Consider the following 24,782-nt stretch of genomic DNA (forward strand, 5'->3'; position numbering starts at 1 on the left):
TCATCTGGGAATATGGTTTGTAACTGCAGTATATAAAGGGTGAGATACTTATTCTAATTCATTAGCATTCCCAAGGAGTGTCACTACAGCTAATTTAATTAGGACCAACAGGGCTTTAAATTAGGTTAGTTACCTACAAGATCTCTGCTTACCTCTGAGCCTGGTATGGTACTGAACACTCAGTTGTTACATATATTTTTATTTGTTTTGTTTTTTTCAGTACTCGAAATGTTTATCTGTTTAGTTCAAGAGAACCCCATTCGATTTTTTTGGTACTCACATTTTATATACCGTATTACAAGTTGGTTTTCAATTTTGAAGGTTCTATTTTATACTGAAAAACCAATGGTGAAACTGAAATGCCTAGTTACAACCTGAAACAAATTAGTTGAACAAAACAGGTAACTATCATTCTTCTTTTCAATCTCCAACAGATTTCACCCCCTCCCCCCACCCCAGACCTTGTGTTGCATCAAACAAGTTCTATTCTAGAATGCACTGAACTAAGTATTTTGAAGTAAAAGATCAAACAGCATTAGACATTAAATGTAATACTTTGCTTTTTTCCCTTAATGTATTCTCATCAGAGTACCTTTCAAATACACAACTACTATAATTCACGCTTAGGAATTTCATATTATCTCCTACATTTCAATACTTCAAGCTGACTGCTTCATGCAAATAAAACCAGACAATTATCAGATGTAACTTATCCAGTTAATGTTACTGCTGTCACCCTCTGAAACAGTGATTTGGTTCAGAGAATATGTTATTAGTATATATTCTCTACTGTAAATATAATTATCATCCAGAATTCTAATTACCATGCTGATCAGGAAATTAGCTTCAGATCAGACTTTCAACTTCATAATTTTGGTAAACAGTCAAAGGAATTCAATTGACCCTACCTGAGGTTTATTCACTGCCAGAATAAATTTCAGCTAATCCATTCTAACCTATGACAATCTTCTGCACAGGAAGAATTGCTGACATCAGGTTGCCTACTTGAGTGTGTCCTACTTGGTAGGCTCTCATTGCTGGGAGTGAAGGGCTTAGAAGGAGCCCCCTTTTTGATCTAATCAAAAGGAGAAGTGTGTTCAACACAGAAATTATTTTTACTCGAGATAAATGAGCCATAATATTCAAATATTGCAGGGGAAAGGATAGGAGAGCAGGGGAGGAAGGCTGTAAGTGATAACAGTGACCAAGGTAATTTAAACTGAAGGGCTGTCATTTTTATATTTAGAACAAATGCAACTCCTTACAAACTCCAAAATTCAGAAAGTGAATAAATTGACTAATTATGGATTATATTCTGGACAATTTATTTCTGGATCATTTTGATTAACTTTTTATTAGACAGGATAGTTAAGAGAAATTAGTTAGCATATATTTTCTTTAGTTTCAAGAGCTATGCATATCCAGAATTTCTAACTTCTCCTGTACATCTATATTTGCGCACATTTTCCTCTCAGTAGCTTTTACGTCACTGAATTTTTAATCAGGACTATTTTTTGTGCTAACTTTCTGAGCTGCCATAAACCCTTCAATGACCTAGTGTCACAGGTGCCAACTTTCCTTGGCGCCGGTGGGTGCTCACGCCCCCCCCGCCCTGCCCCTATTGGACCCCTCCCTAAATCCCTGCCCCGGCCCCGCCTTTTTCCCGAAAGCGTTGTGTTCCTCCTCCTCCCTCCCTCCCACCACTTGCTGCGCGAAAGCACGGGGAGGGAGAGGGGAGAAGGAAGACTCAGCAGCGCGCTCAGGGGAGGAGGCAGAGGCGAGCTGGGGCGGGGCGGGGAGCTGCCGGTGGGTACAGAGCACTCACCAGTTTTTCCCTGTGGGTGCTCCAGTGCCGGAGCACCCACTGAGTCGGCACCTATGCCTAGCGTGATAGTAGATGTAACATCCCTGTACACCATTGGTCCTCAGCCAGTTGTACACAGTAGTTATGCTACTTCCCATTTTTAATGGGTTCTCTAGGGCTCTCAGGGTGGGATCCATGAAGGTACTTAGGTGCTGCAATGTTGAGTGTCAGAATTCGTTCGCAAGTGTCTGGCTGGTGGGTCTTGCCCACATGCTCAAGGTTCAACTGATCACCATATTTGGGGTTGGGAAAGAATTTTCCCCCAGGTCAGACTGGCAAAGACCCTGGGGGATGCGGGGGGGGGTTTGCCTTCCTCTGCAGTGTGGGATATAGTTTAAATGGTGGGTTCTCTGTAACTTAAATCTTTAAATTATGATTGGAGGACTTCAGTAATTCAGCCAGAAGTTATGGGTCTATTACAGGAGCGGGTGAGCAACGAGAGAGACTGTGGCCCAGTGTTTAGGGCAGCCACCTGGGAAATGTGAGACCCCCCACATCCAGTTCTCCTGCTCCAATGACTCATTATTTATCCACATTATTTGCTTGACAGGAGAGGTTGACAGAGCCCCACATCGGAATATCTGGTAGTGCAGTGGTTAAAGCACCCTTTTGAGACGTGGGAGACTCTTGTTCAAATCCCTCCTCCCACTTTGGTGGGGTGGGGGGAAAAAATCAAACCCAGATCTCCCATGCCCCAGGTGAGAATTCTGACCACTGGGCTAAAAGTTATAAGGTGGCACCACTTCCTTCTCCTCTTCTGGATGGATTCTGAATGGGACTCATTCCGGTAGGTGTGCTCGCCAGTTGCCTAGCAGATTGGGTCCTGCAGGTGACTGAGGCAGCCAAATATCTATCTTCCCCAGCTCGTGAATCACTCTGGGGCTTAGGTGGGAAATAGGCATCTGGATCATGCATGCCTAGGGGGAGGTGGCTACATGTGTGCCCCAGGATTTAAAATTTAGGCACCTAGGGAACTTTTACTATGGAAAGTTAGGCAAGGTGACCTCCTGCTTGGCTGCTGCCTAACCCTGTACTTTGTGGATCAGTGGCGCCGCACACAGACTTAGGTGCCTACCTCTAAGTTGCTTTGTGTATCGCATCCTCAGTTCCGAATTTAAGGTCCAATTCTAGAACCTTTGGTCACACTAGTAATCCCACTGAAGTCAGCATGACTACTCGCTTAAGTGCTACTCAACATGAACAAGGAATACAGAACTGGGACCTGAATGCTGACCCTCTGGGCTGAACCCCTGCACCACTGTGCTGCTTCCCTTTTACAAATGTGTGTGCTCATACCCTCAATGGAGCTAACTAAACCCAAGCACACTACTACACTGAACATATCTATAGTGGCAGAAGCATGGGTTTTGCCTAGATTGCAGGAAACATTATGGACTCAATTGTTCACCAGCTTGCTTCTTTGCAGGGTGAGACACTACTGTTCTCATTTCAGCCATCATCACAAAACTCTGAAACCTTTTAGATCTTGGAAGATTTTTCTTGAGAAAAAATTAAAGAGATATTGAATTAAGTACTGCACAACACACGGCTACTGTACATGGACATCTTCCTTCAAACAAAGTGCAATGAATTAAAGAAAAACTTTTAAACATCTGTGAATAAATCAGAGAAAATGTTCCGATAAGTAAGATCTAGTCCATGTTGATCTACAAACAGCCAACAGAAAATGGCTGGGGATGCTTAACAGGAAGTCATAATAAATTATCTGCCTTTTGTGCCCACACCAAAGAACGCTATTTCCATTAAAATGTTCTTTAAAATTTTATTTTTCCAAAGTAATTTTTGTATAGTAAATTTAATTAGTTGCCTTAGTGTCATAGTACAATGATGTTTAAAAGGACTGCATAAATCTGAATTACTGGAAATGCAAGCTGATTTTCACAGACTGTTCTAACTGATTAATGACAGATTTAATTAATATTCACTTATCCTATTTTTTCTTTTATGCTTATGTCCCAATATTATAAGGACACTGAAGACCATAAAGAGCTAATCTTTCACCTTTACTGTTAAAAAAGGTTTGTTCATACATAGGGGACAACATCTGGACTATATGTAGTCCTCATCTATCATCTACCACCCCTCAACTTAACTTTACTGGATGATGGCTCTTTCAAATATCAACTAGGAGCTAAAAACTTTGAGGAAGAGGCTCCATCACAAACACAATGCCTCCTTTTCACTGCAGAGTTAAACTAAACTAATGCAGAAATGGATTTTTCTGATATTTTTTCAAACTGCTTCAACAATTAAGGATAAACAAGTCTGTCCTCCTGACTGTTTGTGCATTATCAAGTACTAAGAGCAAACTTCCTGCCTCCTTTGATTTTGGGGGATGGACGACATGGCTTTTACCACAAAAAGGAGCTGCAGTCTATAGGACACAGCCCTGTTTGTGTTGATCCAAGGACAGGAGTGAGGTTAACGTGGGAAGGGAAGATAGAAATTTCTATGACATAACCCACCCTCACCACAGAAAACAACCAGAAGTCTGAAGTAACCCCATTCTGTGGAGGAAGAAACAAGGAGAGTCCCCTAAAACCGGAGTTACCAAGGAGAGACCGGAGTAGTCAAAATTGATTTTTGGCCTGGACTCTGACTAGCCAGAGAAGGGCTTTGACTTTGTCCTCTTGTTGGGTTTGTGCTTCACAGGGCACTTTCTCACTGCTCTTCCTGGAAGATGATATGGAGGGTCCCTGGAGATGGAAATGGGCAGGGAACCTGCACCAAGGCAGGAGGGGCTCTTTGGGAATTTTGGTGGAGCAAGGTGGGGGGAAGGAAAGGTGTAATGATCCCCTCAACAGGGACTGCAAGGAGGTCACAAATATTCACTGGATGCAGGCAGGCCCTTACCACTGGGTGGAGAAATTTCCCAGTTGAAAAAGTAGAGGGACCAGGATGTCTTTATTCTAAGACTCCCCTTTGAATGCGTCTCAACCAGTCTTTTGGGATGAACTGCTCCTCCAGGACCCACCCCCACCTATGGCGCTGGCAGGTGATTGCTGAAGTGTGGGGCAAGCAATCAGTCCCAACCACTCATGCACGGTTCAGACCTCTTACTGAAAATAACTTTCAGCAACTGCTCAATTTCCAATTGTAGACTGGGTTTTAAAAGGCAGTGTGAGCAGACATAGCACCCAATGGTACCCCTATACATTAGTCAGTACATCACAACGTGTTCCCCTAACTTCCCTGTCTTGCTTTGGAAGAGTTACTTTGAATCCAATTCCTTTGGTTATTTTCCACAAGCTTGTGAAAAAAAGTGAACCCAGCCTGATGTTTGTTTGTAAATTAAACTGAGCAAGTTGTACGATCTTCCAATATGCAGTCTGTTTCTCAAACAGCAGAAATTCCTGTTTTCTCACATAATGATTCTCACTTTCAGTTTGGTGCTCCCTGTGCCAGACCCGTCTCCTACCCTCCTCCTAAAAATAAACAGTAACAATTCACAAACAGTTCTGTAAAAAACAGTTATTCAGAAAATGTACAGAAGGTTTCTGCTGTATTACATAATAAACAAACACCCTGACAAGCATCAAATAAGAGGCATTTTCTAGAGCAATCATGCTGATAGCAGCTGCTACACTGTACTTGAGGTTGAAAAAACACATTCCATTACCATTCCCCTATATTTTCATGTGTTCATAACTTACTAAAAACACTCACCTTTGCATCTGAAATTTTCCATGCTTGGTCTCTGCCCAATTGAGCAAAGTTTCCTAAGCAATTTTTGAGATACTGGAAATAAATAATAAAAAGAAAAAATCCCTTCCATTTCCCCCCCCTTACTTTACCTTCTCTGAAAGTTCTCTCCCCCTCAGTCTTTGTTTTTTAAACAATAAGGCCTGAAAGCTTTTCCAGGGGAGAGAAAAAAAGGCATTTCTGGCTTTATTAACATTCAAAATGTAATTTCTTGTCTTCTCTGGTTTTCCTGAAGGATTAGAGAACCGGAGGAGAAGCTCTGTCAGCCTTCATCTGGACCGTTGAATCTTTGACAGAGCAATCTTTCATTCTAAGTGTTTGTTTTTTAACACCTATTTCATAGATCATTCATCTACTCCTGAATAACTAAATATGCATTAAGTTTTCACCAGACTGAGCCCTTCATTTTAAAATAAATATTTATTTTGATATCTAAAATATACCTATTCAATGCTCTGGGTGTGTGTACACATAGTTTTATAAAGAAAGGTGTATACGAAATGAAAAACTGGTCTGAAATCAATAATAAATCCTCATGACCCATTAGAGCAAATAACTGACTTTCCTCCAACCCTACTGTTCTACAAAAGCTGGAGTTATGAAGTTAATACTTGAATGGCTAGGACCTTAATTCTATGATACTTGACCATAACACTGATTGAAAAATCAATGGCTAGTCATAAGTATCTGATGGCAGAATTTGACCCTATTAGGACATACAAAATACTGCAACAAAAGTAAGTTTCTAGCCCTCATTGTTGCAGGGGAAAACTTGAAAATATGAAGTGAGTGCAATCTAGAGGCTCAGAAGTCCAAAGGCAAAAGAAAGAGAACGCAAAATTAATAATTTGTAAAAATAAGGTTTTTATAAATAATTTTGGGTGCTTTATTTGCCTTTTAGTATCTGAGTCTTTAGTAGTTCATGTTTTTTCAGGCTTTTTTCTGCAATCATGAAGGCTAGAAACTTGCTTTGTATTTAAAAAAGTGAAAACTGAATCTCAGTCACATGACTCTTGGAACTGAGGCTTTAAGAAATACACCCAATATCGTAAGACTTGTAGACATCCAATCACCCCAACTCACACCCCACACAAGACTGGAAAGGGTTAAGATGGGCTAATTAACTCCACAGGCTGCACCTGGAGGTGGAGTGAGGGAGCAGGGGATTGATAGGGAACAGGCTTAGCTGGGCAGGAACAGGTAGGCCTATTGTAAAGCCCAGGAGCTGGCAGTAGAAGGGGGCTGCAGGAAGGTAGGTTGTAGTCACTCCCTGCAGGGAGGTGCGTTTGGGACTACAGAGGGTTGTCCACAGACCACAGTTGCTCCCTGGGAGGAGGGCATTGGGAGGCTGGAAAACCCAAAGAGGGGGGCAGGTAGGAGAAGGCTCAGGGGAATAGCAGTGCTGGCCTTGGCTGCTAACCAGAGGGCCCCTGAGCTGGAACCCAGAGTAGAAGGTGGGCCCAGGTTCCTCTACCAGCCACTGGGGATGTGGCACAGGCCATGCAGCGGACTGCCTGCGGTGGTTTGTCTGGGAAAGGCTTTGTTACATTTCCCAGAAGGAGAAGTCATATGGTGACCTGGCCGGAGGGCCAAGTCAGAAAGCAGAGGCTGCTGTTCCTGGAGTAAAAAGGGTCTGTAGGGTAAGAGACTGATGGGAGAGACACCACCAGAGGAGGTGCCAGCAGCAGTAAGTGCACCATGTGACAGCTGGCAACACTGTATTACACACTTCCCTTCTGCAAATAGTATGAGCAGCAGTCCCTGTTCCTGCACCATCCCCTGATCAGACCAGGTGACATGGAAAATTTGCCCTATGATGTCAAAGGGCATGGGGGCTTCAGAAAGTTCTACTACAATCTTGGCTGCCTACTGAGCATACTCAGAAGTCACTTTTCCAATGTTTATATTTTTATTTTTCCTCCCAAGACAAACAAACACTAACTCTCAACGAAGACTGTGTTTATGCCAAACTTCAAATAGCCATTTTTCTGTAGACGTGTGTGTAGGTAGGACAGAGAGAGATGCAATTAGAAATTTAAAAGTAAAAAAAAAAAAAAATTTAAATTCCCTCAAAACCACTGAAAGGATTTTGCTCTAATTCCACTAAGCCTAAAAGGTGGATGTTTCAGAAAGTTATGAACACCTGAAGATGGGATTAAAATAGAAACGGCTGTGCAACCTTAACTTTTGTGCAGATTACCAGGCAACTGCTACAATAAAAACACACTTATAAAAAAAGGAAAAATGTGGAAACAACTATTCCTGCACGCAGAGTAGCTACATATTGAACAACTTTACTCTCAGATGATTAGCAAAGAGTGCAAAGAATTAAAAGAGCTCTAAAAAATATCTTTTGTGTGCTGCAAAGCAGGAATACTGGTGGGTGTATGTGTAAGGGAAAGAGAGGTGTTTAAATATCAGATGCCTAATACTGCAACAGGACTGCTTGCTTGAGTAAGGATTATTGCATGAGAAAGGGTTTCAAAACCAGGCCTCAAAATACTAACAATAATAACCTCATTAACTACTCCATACACATCACACCCTGCCCCAAATTCTGCGGTAGTGCTCTCTCAGACCTTTGCGAATGACCTAGAAAAGCCTCTTTTAAATAGCGAGCATCAGATAGACAATAAACACCTAAAGCAAATGAACTATTTCCAAAAAATTGCTATGGTATTGTTTGTATCCGTTTTAAATGTTAACACATTATGGAGAAGAGGATGCAAGACACTTGATTTCTCTCTCCTCTACCACTTCTCTCAAGAACCTCAATCCTGCTCTTATTTCAGATAAAGGGAGGTTTTGTCATTGACTTACATGGGAGCTAAGTATTGTTCAATATTCTGATAATTTCATAATACCATAGTAAAAATATATTTTCTTTAATGTTAAATATCAGTGTAATAGTAAAGGAAACTGGCCATATTCAGTGTTGTGTGTATTAATATCTATAGTAGTTAGATTCATTCTTTCTTTCTTTTGGAAGCTGGGCAGAATGATCTCTTTTGAGCTCTCAAAGCAGGGAGATGGTGCCACTCCAAACTCTTAAGGTTTTAAAGCATTTCAGAAGTTACTGAAAAAGTTGTTGTTTTGGCCTGAACCAGCAATGACTTAAGTATGTGAGTATCTTTATTCCCCTTGACTTCAGGTACTCATGTTATTAAAACTTTAGTGAGTTGGGCCTTGATCCAAAAACAGTGAAGCATCTGCTTAACTTTAAGGCCCTACATTAGTCAGACTAACTTAAAAAGGGAATGTCAATAGACTACTGACATGAGCACAGTTAAGAGCATGTGTTAACTGTTCAAAGAGGATGATTTTTGCACAACTGTTTTTTATAAAATATTTTTCAACAAGCTTACACCTCCCTCCCCCCAAAACAACTGAGTTTCACATTACTAATTAGCACTCAACAGATCACTTTTAAACAGGTTTTTAAAAATAAAGAAAGTGTGCCTATATTTATTACACTTAATTAAAATGGCAGACTAGACATTGTAGCCTCTCAATGTATAGCTAACAATTCTGCTATATCTTAAGATAGTTTTTTTTTTTTTTAAATGTGAAGCATATCTTTTATAACTCCACCCAGCTTAGATCATCTGACTTGTGTCTTTAACAGTGTATTCAGCTTCACAGACTCAAGCTGAATAAACACAGGCAGAAAAGAAAGAGACACTTGTTCACTGGTAAAGCTTATAGCATTATAAGAACTGTGCACGGGGCAAGAGGTCCATTTTAAATGTGTCACAAAACACTTCCCCCCAGACACAGGAGCTTTCACCACAGGTAGGAGAGCTTTGGGATAAGGTGGAAAGTTTTTGATCAACAAAAATATTGCTTAATTGGATTATGCACACAAAGCATAGTTTCCTATTTATAATACCATATCAATGAGTCAAACACAAGCTAGAGCTTTACCTGTGCCAGCACTGATTTCACAATTTAATGAGAAATAGTAAACAAACAAAACAAGAACTTTGTACAGGGCATGAACTCTTGTTGCAAATACATTATCTGCACAAAGGATGTCAAGTAGGCAATTAATCAAATAATACTCTTTCCAAAAGATAATCTGTGTTTTGCATTCTATAAATGTCCCTCTTCTCTTGTCTATAAGTACAAGAGCTGCATGATTGTAGCACAGATTTTTTGTTACTCATATTTTTCAGTTTATTATGAAATTATACCCATGTATGTGAGTAACTGTTTAAAAGTAAAAGGACAAAAGGCATATTCTGCAGGCATTATTACACCATATAAAGGATTGTGTTCAGTAATGCATGGACTTTATTTACCTCTCACCCACACTTGACTTCAACAGAGTTACTCCTGATTTATACCAACATAAGGGTAAAATCAGGCCTATTATATGGATTATTTTGCTAGAATAATTTGTGTGTGGAGAAGGGATGGGAGAGAGACTTAACACTTTTTTCCAATTTCTCATCTTTTCAATTAGATATCCCATATATATCCACAAACTTGCCACCCTTTATTGTAGGGTGGCTCATTAGAAAAGTTACTTAGAATCTGAGCTAGGATTTATAACATTTCAGCAGTCTCAAGAGTAAAAAATTGGTTTTAGCAGCTAGCAAGCCTTATCAGCTGTGCTTAGTTACCTACTAATGTAACAAATGTCCCTGCTTGTAAGGTACAAGGTCAAATGTAGTGTGAATATGCAGCACTGTTTGAAGTAAAATACATAAAAAACTTACAGTAACAACTCTGGTCCTGCCAACATGCTCCAAGAAATTCTGCAGAGCCGTTCAGACTCCAATAGTGTAGTTAGGAAAATGTCAACAAGAAAAATCTGATGGCAAAATATGCCATGTGCCGGCAATCAGGCTTCATTATTGAAAGCAAGCATCAGCAAGAAGACTAAAGAGAGGCTTATAGCAGAGGGACAAAGAATTTGTACACTGATCCCTGGATTTTACCACCTGTTGTCTACATGCCAAATGCATTCACACAGCAATGAATTGCTCTTCTAGCTGCACTCAGCACTGAAGTTGAAAGGAAAATGATATTGGTCCCGACACCAGTGTAATAGGCTGTACAAGTTCAACAAAATAAAATGGGAGATGCTAATAGACTATCATCTCAGTTACCTTTGCCAGGGTTATAAAAAGAATTTGGAGATTTCCTCCCTCTCGGGTATTTTCTGTTAATTGCTGTTTCTAAACTTCCAATTTTCTGTCTGTAACAGCCTTTATTTTCTTTTAAAACAAAACAGCAGCTTGTTTAAAAAAATAAATAAATCAGCCTAACTAGAAAAAGTAAAACAATTTTTCAATAGCATTTTCTTTCCTGATCTTGATTCCTTGCAGTCTGAGGAAATTCTTTCTAAACTTATCATGTTGTTTCAAATTAGAAGAAAAACTCAACATAAATATTTTCCCTACAATGTACAGTGAAACTCAATTAGTCCACTTTAGTTTCACAAGTTGAGGCCTAAACAATAAAGAACTTTTCTGGCTCTGAAAGGAGTGAATTTTATATGGTGCCTTCATTCTCAGAGTATGTACTTTACAAGAAGTAATGAGCTTGTGTTTGTGTAGACAAAACACAATGATCGCTATGCACTCCAATACTATAGCTAGTGTCTGCCTTTGATATGTAACAATTGTTTTATGGACTAATTTTTCTGTCATTGGTTAGCCATGCGGTGAGCTAAAACTTCTGTTTTTCTGCTAAACTGTTCATTTTTTGACCAAAACATCTTTTTCATCCAGTTGTTCCATCCTTTTGATTCCTAGGTTATAAGTCTGAGGCAGGGGACTATCTTCTTGGCTATTTGTTTGTTCAGCGCATGGCATAATGGGGCCCTAACCCATGATTGGGGTTCCAAGATGTTACCGTAAATAAATAATAGGTAAAACATTTTCAGAGTGGAGTGTGAATTTTAGTTGACTGTATCCTTGAAAAACAAATTTATTTTCAGTGGTCTACAGCATACATCACCACAAACAAACACTTACATCTAATATACTGCTGTGTTATAAAGTCTATTTCATTTTAACCACCCCAAAAGGGAGTACAAATAAAGACAAGTTTAAACCTAAACCAAAAGCAGTTAACTTGGGAACAAATAAGAGGTTCACAACAGACATTACTTGGGGGGAAAAAATCTTTGGTTGATACAACGCTAGCAAACATCAATGTACTTGCCAATTTCAGTTTACATCTGCCTGGGGAAAAGGGATAAAAAGTGTAAATAAATGGGTGTTAGTAAAACAGAAGTGGCTGGGAGGGAGGCAGTACTGTAATTTGCCACACTTGGAAACCTGTATCTTCATCTTTCTTGAAGATCTTTTGTTTGACTAAATGAGAGAATTCTGCCTTGTGGGGTCCTTGAATATATAAAAATATTGTCTATAGAGGCAGAATTTTGCCTGACCATTTAATTCCCTTTTCACCCTGAAAGTGAAGTTTGATATACTTTACCAGAGCTAAAAGCCCATCAAGAACAGAGACCACTATTTCCCACGCATTACATGTTTTTTCTTCTTTAAGTTGCGGAGAACAAGATTCAAACTGTGCTGAGTTCAAGAACAAGCCTTCACATCAGTCAAAATTGTCCATTGACACCAGCATATGTGATCCAAAAATTCCTGAATTTTCTTTCCTGTTTCATCCTTCACAACAATCCCCATAGGAAGAACTTTTTTCTCATGAAAGACTGGAACAATGAGATTCTATTTAAATTCAAACTATTATACTATCAAATGAAAATGTGAAGAGTAACATCTGGACCATTTAAAATAGATGCACACTACTCTAATCTGACAGGCAAAAGCCAAGGTCTCCTTTCAGCATCTGTTAAAGTGCTCCACTGGGGAAGATGACAACCAGTGACTTCCAGTAGAAAATACTAAAGGTAAATGATTTGTACCCACACCCATGGGACCAAATCCAAAAGTGAATCTACATAAGTAAAAAAAGACTAAAGGAGGTCTATGATGTGGCCCTGAAGGATTAAGTTACACCAACATGGAACTCAGACTCTCCCTAGACTCAAAAAACCTGATTCTCTGTGCCCTGTACTACATGTAGTCATGTATGTGATGTAGGCAGACGAGGTGCCAACTCATGCCCAGGCCTCAGGTCTTACTGGACACTGACAGATGCATAGCTGGAAACCAGGCTGGTTCATCTGTATGTTATTGCTAAAATAGATGTTAAATTGATAAGAATATGTTTAGACCTGGCTAAATGCTTGTTGGATGCTACATGTATTGATCTCACTTACAACGGCTGTAGCCCCGGTATAAAGTTATATTGAGTTTCCACTTAGGGTGACCAGATGTCCTGATTTTATAGGGACAGTCCCGATTGGGGGGGGGGGGGGGGCTTTTCCTGTATAGGCACCTATTAACCCCCAACCCCTTTCCCGATTTTTTACACTTGCTATCTGGTCACCCTAACTGTAAACCTCTGTGTAATTCAAACAGCGGAGAAGCCTTCTCTAATACAAATGCTGGCTTCCTACTGAAGATGTTAAGTTCTTCCCAATGAGAAAACCTTTGAAACATCAAAAGAAAAAAAAGAAGTGTTAATTGCACTTCTCAACCCCCTCCAGGAAAAGGAGACCTACACATGAACTCATCCCATCAGCTTGAATTCTAGGGGGAAGGGGATTGAAAAACCCTGACAAGGAGAAACTAGGTTCTTTTTGCTGCTTGGACTCCAAAGGAGCAAGAATCACTAAGCATAAGCAAAAGACCTCTGGCGGTTTTGCCTGTGTTAGCCCTAAAAGACATATGGAATTTGCTTATAGAAGTTTGTGTTATCTTTTGGAATCAGACTGCAACTCTTGTGTGTGTGTTACCTGCTTTAACCTTGTAAATAACTCCCCCCCCCCCCTTTTCCTAGTTAATAAATCTTTAGTTTATTACATGATTGACTACAAGCCTTGTCCTTGAGAGATCTGGGTGCAACTGACCTGGGGCAAGCGACTGGTCCTTTGGGACTGGGAGTAACCTATGATTGTGACTTCTGGTATAAAGGAGCCATCCATCTCAAAGACCAGCTTGCTTGGGTGGTAAGATAGAGTCATAGACCGGGCACTCTGGTCTATGTTAAGGCTATTACAGTGCATTAGGAGTTCACACTTGTTACTTGGTTGGTGAAATCTAATTACAGGTTGGCACTCATGCTCATGAGTTACTCCAGACAGTGTGACAACATACACCAGTGAAAATGTGTGTAAAATGCTGTCACTTTGCATTGATGCAAATGCTTACACAATGTGCAGGGCAAGAGAGAATCAGGCCAAGTGAGCTTGATTTTCCACTCCTTTGCACCTAGTGCAGTCCCTGACGCTTGCACAAAGCAAGTAAAAACCTTTTCCAATGAGAATTTTACTCCCATTTGCTGCCTTACTCTGCTTAATTTTGAACATGAGTAAAGGTCCACACAAAGAGCCAGGTCCAAATTAATTTATCAGCATGTAACTTACACCGCTACTTCTTCCTTGTGACATTCTGTACCCCCAAAGCAACACCCTGGCCCCTCCATACTTACCATGGTGATATAATTATGATTTATATTAAGTATTCCTTATGATGTATCATTCTAAAAGTTTCGATGTGTTGAACACTAATATCCTGTTAAGTTGTATATGCTATCATTGTATGTGAAGTTATGAAATTTTTCTATGTGTTACCAAAATATGTTGTGAAGTTGGAAACAACCACCGGTCTTTCAGGTATAACGATGGGGCAGCCAGAAACTGATGATGGCCCATTAAGGGGAATACACACACTCACAAGGATTACCCCAGGAACTGTATGCAATGGAAACTTCTCAGAAATAGCACATATACAATGGAGGCTATTTGACTCATGTCACAGCGAAAGATCTTTCCAGCAAGCTGGAAGAAGGTATAAAAGGGGAAGTGACATCATCATTTGTCTTCCCTCCCCCAATTCAGTCTTTCTCCAGATGTGTTTCCAGGTGTTGAATGGGGCGGGAGGTCCCAGGCTGAAGGGATTTCCAGTCTGTGTATGGAAGATCTGTGACCTGCTTGTATTGGCTATCAGGGTGAGACACTGCTTGATTCAAATCCTGTCTAGGTTATAGAACTCTGATTGCATTTTTACTTTTATTTCTTAGGTAATCCACTTTATAAATAGATTTAAGTGCTTAATCTGTATGCGTACTATCTTTTTGTAGTTAATAAATCTGTTTCATATTTTTACCTAAAACAGTGTATTGCTTGAAGTGCATGGAAAATCTGCTCAGAGAACAAAAACTGGTGTATGTCCTCTACACATTCAGGGAGGGGCAGACTGGGTAATAAACTTGCACTGGTCAGGCTTCTGACCAGGGCAAGATGGTCCAGCTCTGGGGTCCTAGGCTGGGGAGAATTGGTTGGAGCCTCTCTAGTGTTGGTTCATGAGTGGTTGGCAAAAGGATTCATGTAACTCATCTGGGTATGTTCCTGCCTGTGGATGGCTGTGTCAGTGCAGGACCTGGAGGGGTTTGCAGCTTGTCACAGCATCACAGTGTGAGAGGGAGCCCAGGTTGGTAAGACAGAAGGCTCAGTAGTCCCCCAGTTCCAGGCTGCACCCCAAGGAACCTGTCACACTCCTCCAGTGTGTAAATTACCCCAGCTTTAAACTATCTTGCATATCAGAAAGTTGATGCAAGTAGATCTATGGGAATCAAACCTTTACCACCTTACACATCGCCTCAAAATTTGGCTGACAAAATTCTAGAAATCATAGTTTTAAAGACCTACTGATATAAATGTTTTTTCCCCTCTGAAAATTCTCAGACATATAGGCTAACAGGAAAGTCATTACAGCATACAGGGCCCAGCCTATTCCCTGTTTTTGACAAGAATTTTGTTGTTGATTTCAATGAAAGCAGGATCAAGCTTACGATCATCACTGTTAGCTACTCACATATGGAACATATTCCAGTTACATTATGGAATGGCAAGTGGATAAGTGGGAGCACAAAAGATGCCTGTTGGTTTAGGGTGGGATTTTCAAAGATACTTGGGGTGTTAGGTGTGCCCAAATTGTGAGTTCCTAAGTCCCATAGGAAATTCCAGCCTTAATTGTTCCCCTTTCTGATGTCTTTGTCTTGATAATACAAAGTGCACTCCTAATTAGGAGGGTGGGAAAGTGACAGCAAATCATCACTACCAGCATTTTGCCTACAGCTGGAAATGAAAATTTGAGGGGTCAGGAAGACTGTCAAGAGCTGCATCTTTTCTAAAGCATAAGTAAACAGGAAACAAACTGAGAGCTGAAATACTCTTAGGCACGCTACAAAATAACTATATCCATTACAAACTCACCGCTGATACATTAAAAATACCCTAATCCTCAAATATTGTCATGTCCCTTTATACAAAAAGATATTCAAGATATGTAGTCACTTGGAGGCCTGAAATATTACTTACTGCATCTTTGAAAAAGCAGACCAAATTCTAGTCTCGTTTACACCTAAGCCACCCTGTAAATGAAGGATATCAATGTTCAACAGATCAAGACTTTTAGAATGATACATCATAAGGAATACTTCATATAAATCATAATTATATCACCATGGTAAGTATGGGGGTGCCAGGGGGTTGCTTTAGGTGCACAGAATGTCACAAGGAAGAAGTAGCGGTGTAAGTTACATGCTGATCAAATTAATTTGGACCTAGCTCTTTGTCTAGAGATTTTCTTATTTTCATACTGTCCTGGTCTATGCAACATAGAGTTGCTGGTAAGGTTTCTTCCATCGCTCTATTCCCCCAAAAGCACTACATTTAAATTTCAGTTATAATCCTGAGTGACTTTATTTTTAAAAAATTGTCTGGGCTCCTCCCTGAACACTAGCATGTGCCCCAAATATAGACCACAGTCCTACAACCTGATCCAAATGGAAACCCCCACACATGCATGGGAATCCTCATGGGTGCAGGCAGCAAGTTGAACAGTAGCTCTTTGAACCCTGCAGGAAGAGTATTTCTTATAAATGTCAATATATTGTATGCAATAACAACACACAGAGTATTTGTCCATCTGCATCACGCTTACAATCTCTTAACTTAAAAACACAAGGTTAGTAAAGAACAATTTTGTCTTAACATCCTTCACAGTGCCCATTTAAAGGGACAGTCAAAATATATTTTTATTTTTTAAACTTACTCATTAAAACTCCTCCCTCAGTTATACCATGTCAATATCTTCACTATTTGAAGACTTGTACCAATGGGGATGTAAAAGTATAAATGATAAAATTTGGTCCTCTAATTCTGAGCCCTAATTTTTTTTTTTAATTTAACACTGAAATCCCCTTATCAAAATTTCCCCTTAAATCAAATGTATGCAGACAGTTCATTGTTTGGAAAGTTGTTCATGAGTTCTGTGGTACTTGCAACGGCATTTTAAAACATGAAAGCACTTCATTCAAATGTAAGGTCACAAAGAATTACATGGACTTTTCAAACTGATCTACGAGAAAGAAAGGTCACTTTGGGATACTTATTATTGTGATTATGGTCTTTGAAGCAGTCAGAGAGGCCATTAACAATTTCCAACTCTATATCAGGTTTTTCTTAATCATTCATACATCCCTTCCAGAAGGAGGCTGGGGTACTGTTTAAATACAAGCCTGGTTTTTGCTTTGTGTGAGTAAATCTAGCAGAATTAAGGGGCTCCAAAGACACCCACAAGGTGTATTTTCCACTACATGCATCCGATGAAGTGAGCTGTAGCTCACGAAAGCTTATGCTCAAATAAATTTGTTAGTCTCTAAGGTGCCACAAGTCCTCCTTTTCTTTTTACAAAAGATGAAAGACACTCAATAGTCATCTGAGCTACTTCTTAAAAACATAACTGTGCCTTTGTTAGGAATTTTAACATAAGCTCTTTCTAGGTTATTAAAAGCAGACAATAAGCCTCCCAGATCTTTAATACGTGGCTCATGAGCACACATTTTGGACTCACCTATGAAGGTCTTTATCCCATACTCATCATTGCAGCATCTGAAGACTACTCCTCTATCATCTCCCTATTCTGTCTGGAAAGTATCTTATTGCTCTATGTTGTCTGATTATTTTCAGCACTTCAGGGGAAAATGAAGTTTTTTTCTAGCTGCCAGTTCTGCAAACTTCACCTGAGCTCTGAAAGTGAAACTGGGTTATTTCCTTCCATGCATCAATACTAGAAAACATATTCTGCAGCCCAAACAAGCTCTTAGTAACACCCTTTGTCAGACTACGCACTCAATGGCACATGAGCAACTGTTGCTGTGCATGGGTTTACACAGGTGTAAATGATTTTAAATTAGTAAATAATTTTGCAGATGTGCCTGCAGGAATCAAATGCAGCTTATTTCCCTTAGCTATGTTGGGTTTGCAGGACTAAAGTAAGTGAAAAGAAGTAAATTCTTTTTGGCATTTAAGTAAGCAGATATGACTAAAAATGTACGGGAAGCAAAGCTGGTGAGTAGCTTTTCAAAACAGAACTTCAACTTACCTTTTGTTTTACATTATGTTCTTAGAAGCCTGAAATGTGTGATATAGGGTGGGATAAGGCCACTACCCCTCTATATGCCCCCAGATGGTGCAGATTGGTTTTGGGGGTAAGGAGAAACAGGAGCATCACAGTCTCCCCCCCTCAAACACACACACAATGGGTCAGGTGCACTGGATGGAGCAGGGATCATCATCTGGATGGCTCAGCTTGTGTATTGGGGGATTTGTGAACCATCAGTATCTCCCAGAGCTCCTCAGAGTGGTGAGATTCTGAATTGCCCTCTACTTAAGCCTAATAAGCTCAATCAAGCCCAAAATAAGCAGGTACATCACATTATCCCATTGTTACAGGGTGGCCATAATTGTGCTGTTTGTGCACTAAAAATGCCATGGTGACAACATAGCAATTTTTATATTGTCCTAATGGAATGTGTGATTTAACCCATTACTTCACCAGCAAGCACATTGTGGGAAGGCTGTTCTGATGTTCTAAGTATCCCTGCAGAGAAAAGAATTTGGGGATATGTCCCATACTAACATGACCACAAGCTGCACGTACAAATTGGAAGGTGGCTGGAACCTACTGCAGTTCACAGGCAGGTGATGTAAACTGAGTTGTACAACTAAGTATAAAAAACGTCCTAGTATTCTATGTCCTATTTGCAGGTTAGTGAAGGAGAAAGGATGGCTAAATAACTTTGTCCTTCTCCATTTTTTTCAAGTATCTTATGTCATGACCAAAGTGCCAGGCAAGGCAATAGAAATAAATAAGGTGTCCTTTCTACAAATTTTCCTCTGTTATGTAAAATCTAAAGTTTTCTTTATTAATGTTTCCAGCTTTTTTGTATATGAAAACAGCCTTCAAACTGTAAATCTATGCACTATTGTCTTGAATGTTCCTCTCATTTATCCTAACAGTGTTCATTTGAAAGCCTACTCTTTTGAAATAGTCTTTGATTTAGGAAGTATTAGGAGTTTTACAAACCACTAGCATACAACCATCAAAATGCAATATTAACAATTAACAATTACAAAAATGACTTTATCATTCTTTATTTAGTGTCTTAACTTGGAACAATACAGGCACCAAGTTTTTCTATTTGGCAGGGTATTCTCAGGCAAGGCCGCAATCCTGCAACAACTTACCTATGTGCTTAATTCTAAACAAGGGAGCACTGTGTAACATTAAGAATAAAGGTAAGTCTTCAGGATATGGGCGTTAAGAGACAAACCTTCTTACACCACCCAAGACATGTTTAGGAAAGCCTATTTTTAAAATGCGGAGGGTGAATCTCAAAAGATTTGGAGACTGAGACCCATTCAGATAATCACACAAAGATTAAGATGTTTATCCAAAGTGCAAGTTTATAAAATTAGGCAGCCAAAGTTGTAACAACAGAGTGGTAGAGAAAAATGAAAGTTGCATAGTCTTGACCCATGCTTGTAGTACCTGTTTTACACTCAAACATGTCTGGTTTTCTTTAACTGCACTTGTTGTATTACTAGCCCTGATCTTGCGGAATTCCCACTCGCTTCAGCGGGAGCTCTATGCAAAGGGCACTTGCAAGACTGGACCAAATTCCACACTTGGATACATCAATGCATATCTATGATTAACTCCACTGACATCAGTGTAACTGAGCATAGCATCTGGCCCACTGTATGTAATGACATGTCTGTCATGGGATCAGTCAGTGTGTGTACAAATGTCAGTATTACAGTTAAATGCAAAGGTGTAAGATTAAATTGTGAAATCATGATTTAGTCTCTTAGTCTTTACTCAGGTAAAGTCCCACTGATTTCCAGATGAAGTCAAGGAAGTCAAGACTTGGCTCTGACTTGTTGTTAAAATCTTAGTTTTAAATACTTCATCTCTTCCACTCTGACTTCCTATAGCCAAATTTCTCACTGCTCTGAAAAAAGATCAGATATAATCCAGTTTGAGTATTATTTCCTAGAAACAAGGCACTCACTGGATTATAGAGGATTATTAACTTTTTAGAAAGGGAAATTGTGAATTTCATATATGAGATATTAGGGTATAGTCTCAACTAGAGTGAGCGAGTTTTAAAAATCACCCTCATCTGTAACTCTCTTGATGTTGTCAGTTTAAGACAACAGTTCTCAAACTGTGGTCCACGGAGAGCTGGCTGGCCCCATGGTACTAGCCACTCTTCATTTCCAGCTGCTTCTACCAATCTCCAGGAACTTCATTGCAAAGAAGCATCTGGAAACAAGGAGAACCAGCCTAGCTGCTACTAAGAGGAGGGCAAAGAGAAACTTCACCAGTGGGAATGGAGGCATCAGACACAAGCTACATATGCAAACCTGTCAGAGCTTCTTCAATTATCCCTCCCTTCCCCTGACACTTCTCATACTTTCACACACATACTAAACCTTGATATGATAAGCAATTATATGGGGTAGCCACAAACTTTCATAGAGTTGAGGCTGCAGGATAAAGGTTTACAGTTACCTGAGAATGTAGGTATACAGTATAAACACAGCTCCTGCCATGTTCCTGCTATTACACTTTTGTCAGCTAACAAATCCACCCGTGAGTAGTTATACCAAATACCAACACTGTTTGATCAACAGTGGTTCTATCAGATTCTTATGTATTCTGAATAGGGCTGTCAATTAATTGCAGTTAACTCATGCGATTAACTCAAAAAAATTAATCGTGATTAATTGCCTTTTTAATCACACTGTTAATAGAAAACCAATTGAAATTTATTAAATATTTTGGATGTTTTTCTACATTTTCATATATATTGTATTCTGTGTTGTAATTGAAATCAAAGTGTATTTTTTTATTACAAATATCTGCACTGTAAACATGATAAACGAAAAATAGTATTCTTCAGTTCACCTCATACAAGCACTGTAGTGCAACCTCTTTATCGTGAACGTGCAACTTACAAATGTAGAATTCTTTTTTAACATAACTGCACTCAAAAACAAAACAATGTAAAACTTCAGAGCCTACAAGTCCACTCAGTCCCACTTCTTGTTCAGCTAATCAAGTTTGTTTACATTTACAGGAGATAATGCTGCCCTCTTCTTATTTACAATGTCACCAGAAAGTGAGAACAGGCATTTGCATGGCATTTTTATAGCTGGCATTACAAGATATTTACATGCCAGATATGCTAAATATTTGCATGCCCCTTCATGCTTCAGCCACCATTCCAGAGGACATGCTTCCATGCTGGTGACGCTTGTTAAAAAAAAATGTGTTAATTAAATTTGTGACACAACTATCCCCCAAGGAGTTCAATGTCCCCTGCTCTGTTTTACCTACATTCTGCCATATATTTCATGTTATGGAAGTCTCAGATGATGACCCAGCACATGTTGTTCATTTTAAGAACACTTTCACTGCAGATTTGACAAAATGTAAAGAAGGTACAAGTGTGAGATTTCTAAAGATAGCTACAGCACTTGACCCAAGGTTTAAGAATCTGAAATGCCTTCCAAAATCTGAGAGGGATGAGGTGTGGAACATGCTTTCAGAAGTCTTAAAATGGTAACACTCTGATGCTGAAACTACACAACCCGAACCACTAAAAAATAAAAATCAACCTTTTGCTAGTTGCATCTGACTCAGATAATGAAAATGAACATGTGTCAATCCGCACTGCTTTGGATTGTTATCAAGCAGAACCCGTCAGCAGCATGGACACATGTTACCTGGAATGGTGGTTGAAGCATGAAGGGACATATGAATCTTTAGCTCATCTGGCATGTAAATATCTTGAAATGTTGGCTACAACAGTGTCATGTGAATGTCTGTTCTCACTTTCAGATGACATTGTAAACAAGAAGCGGGCAGCATATCTCCTGCAAATGTAAGCCAATTTGTCTGAGTGACTGGCTGAACAAGAAATAGGACTGAGTGGACTTGTAGGCTCTAAAATTTTTCATTTTATTGTTGAATGCAGTTTTTTGTACATAATTCTACATTTGTAAGTTCAACTTTCATGGTAGAGAGATTTCACTACAGTATTTGTATTAAGTGAACTGAAAAATACTCTATTTTTCTTACAGGGCAAATACTTGTAATCAGTGATGAGCTGGAGCCGGTTCCCACCAGTTCACTACAGCCGGTTGTTAAATTTAGAAGCCCTTTTAGAACCGGTTGTTCCGCGAGGGACAACCGGTTCTAAAAGGGCTTCTAAATTTAACCGGCCAAAAGTAGCGCTCTAGGCGCTGACTCAATGGGTGCTCCAGGGCTGGAGCACCCAAGGGGAAAATTTGGTGGTTGCAGAGCACCCACCGGCAGCTCCCCACCCCAACCCCAGCCCCAGCTCACCTCCGCTCCGCCTCCTCCCCCTTCCCTGAACGCGCTGCCCCGCTCTGCTTCTCCGCGCCCCCCCCCCCAAGGCTTCCCACAAATCAGCTGTTTGCGCAGGAAGCCAGGATGGGCTGAGAAGCAAGTGGCGGCTTCGCACTCAGGCCCAGGGAGGCGGAAGTGAGCTGGGGCGGGGCAGGGGGGGTGCGAGGAGGGCCGCCTGTGCTGGAGCAGGTAACCGGGGAGGGGGGGGGGCACGCAGGGGAGCCGCTCCCCGCCCCAGCTCACCTGCGCCACCCTCAGCCTGAGCGGGAAGCTGCCGTCTCCTTCCCAGCCCTCCCAGGCTTCCCGCCGAACAGCTGATTCGTGGGCAGCCAGGCGGGGGGGCGCGGAGAAGCAGAGTGGGGTGGCGCATTCAGGGGAGGAGGTGGAGCAGAGGTGAGGTGAGCTGGGGCTGGGTGCGGGGCAGGGTGGGGAGCTGCCGGTGGGTGCTCTGCACCCATCAAATTTTCCCCGTGGGTGTTCCAGCCCACGGAGTCGGCGCCTAAGGCGCCGCTTTTGATGTGATCAGTGGGGGGAGCTGCCGTTCCCCCGACCCTAGGAGCCAGAAGGACCCTGCCGGATGCTTCCTGGGAGCTGCCCCAGGTAAGCACCGCCGGGATTCCCCACCTCACCCCCCAGCAGGTCCCTCTGGCTCTTAGGGGTGGGGTGGGCACCCACTATGGTGACCCACGAGACCCTCCTGCCCAGTTCGGGGAGCAGTCAGCGGAGGGGGGTGAATGGGGCAGGGGTCCTGGGGGGGGGGCGTCAAGGAACGTGGGGGGCTGGATGGGGCAGGAGTCCCAGGGGGCGGGGGTGGGCAACAAACCCCTCATGGGGTGAGGAGGGAACCAGTTGTTAAGATTTTGGCAGCTCATCACTGCTTGTAATAAAAAAATAAATATAAAGTAAGCACTGTACACTTTGTATTCTGTGTTGTAATTGAAATCAATATATTTGAAAATGTAGAAATCATCCAAAAATATTTAAATAAATGGTATTCTATTATTGTTTAATAGTGCAATTAATCGTGATTAATTTTTTTAATTGCTTGACTGCCCTAATTCTAAATGATCTCGAAATGAATTAATATAAATTCCCATGATTTTTTTTTTAATCTGTAATGGCTAAATAAAGAGATCAGTCTGATTTATAATGGCTGCATATACTAGAATCTGTTCTAGTTCCCATACTGACTTGACAATAACTGAGTGTTGTACATTTTTCCTGTCTTTTGTCATTCTTTTGTTTGACAACTGAACCCTTACTAAGTGCCCTAATAAAGCTTTGGAATTTGGTGGAGTGGAGCCTTTTCTACAGGATGTGGTTATTACCCTTAATTTCCAGTCTTTTATCTTATTAGCATTTGTGAAACTGATATAGTCCATTACCCTGGCAGTGTATATCAGCTGGGGCATCATAGCTGTTACACTAAAATAAACTTTGCTGCTCATTAGTAGAACAGCACAACTGTTTGACTTGATAGCACTGTTTTGCATAATAAAATGGGAGTGGTTTGTCTAACTTTTCCCCTAGCTATCCCCTAATGCACTCCCCATAAATATGGAAGGGAAAGGAAGTTACAAAATGTGTATTATGGATGGACTGATTTTTATTTCTCCTAGACTGCTGGATGAAACTCAAATTTATAGACAGCTTTTCAACTGCTGTACATCAAAAGAGCATTTCAAGTTTATGTATACATGACTGCTGTAATGAAAAAAATATAGAGCTATGTCTGACCTCAATTGCTGTCTCAGTCATTTTACATACCATTGCTGCCTTCTCATATGCTTCTCTGGCAATGAAAGTCCGCAAAACTAACCTTGGTAGAGAGCAGTGCCACTCTGAAATATTCTTCCATTCTGTAGTTCAGTTGAGGCCAGTACCTAAATGGTGACCATCAACTACTTCAGAGGTTTCAGAGTAGCAGCCGTGTTAGTCTGTATCCACAAAAAGAAAAGGAGTACTTGTGGCACCTTAGAGAGACTAACAAATTTATTTGAGCATAAGCTTTCGTGAGAATGCATCCGATGAAGTGAGCTGTAGCTCACAAAAGCTTATGCTCAAATAAATTTGTTAGTCTCTCAGGTGCCTTTTCTTTTTTCTTCAGAGGGGTTCTCTAGCAATCATTTATTATGGGGCTCAACTTTCTATATTTAATTGCTCTGGAATTTTCAGAGGTACCATCCCTGTTCCTGGTCTTAGTGTTGTAGCTGCTACAGTGGGATAGGAAGAGTTCCCATGAGTATGGAGACAAGGAAGCGGGGTGACTCCTTCCTGAAAACCCCTGAGGAGTTTTTGGGTTATTGCCTTCAGCACAAAGGTGCAACAAATAATACTTTGCACTTGTATAACACTCTTCATCCCAGAGC

At 40.6% G+C, this 24,782-nt stretch overlaps 2 protein-coding genes across 7 annotated transcripts in view; one reads left to right on the forward strand and one right to left on the reverse strand.

Moving 5' to 3' along the window:
- TMEM241 (transmembrane protein 241) overlaps nt 1-14,790 on the forward strand; it is a 199,768-nt gene extending 184,978 nt beyond the window's left edge. Inside the window, exon 15 of one of the 3 annotated variants that reach the window (XM_043539744.1) lies at nt 12,107-14,790. In XM_043539744.1, coding sequence (XP_043395679.1) covers nt 12,107-12,248 — 142 coding nt within the window. In that variant the 3' untranslated portion in view covers nt 12,249-14,790. The remainder of the gene's footprint in view (nt 1-12,106) is intronic. The other 2 variants (XM_043539750.1, XM_043539748.1) reach the window with 2 other exon arrangements.
- The window catches only part of CABLES1 (Cdk5 and Abl enzyme substrate 1), a 111,421-nt gene that overhangs the window by 78,535 nt on the left and 8,104 nt on the right, over nt 1-24,782 (reverse strand). The window contains exon 1 of one of the 4 annotated variants that reach the window (XM_043539743.1): nt 17,545-17,723. The exons of the other annotated variants lie outside the window; for them this stretch is intronic. The gene's annotated coding sequence lies outside the window, so the exon portion shown is untranslated. Of the gene's footprint in view, nt 1-17,544; nt 17,724-24,782 lie in introns of those variants that run through there. 4 annotated transcript variants of the gene reach the window in all.

Source organism: Chelonia mydas, chromosome 2 (assembly GCF_015237465.2).
Source record: "Chelonia mydas isolate rCheMyd1 chromosome 2, rCheMyd1.pri.v2, whole genome shotgun sequence".
Classification (NCBI taxonomy): domain Eukaryota; kingdom Metazoa; phylum Chordata; order Testudines; family Cheloniidae; genus Chelonia; species Chelonia mydas.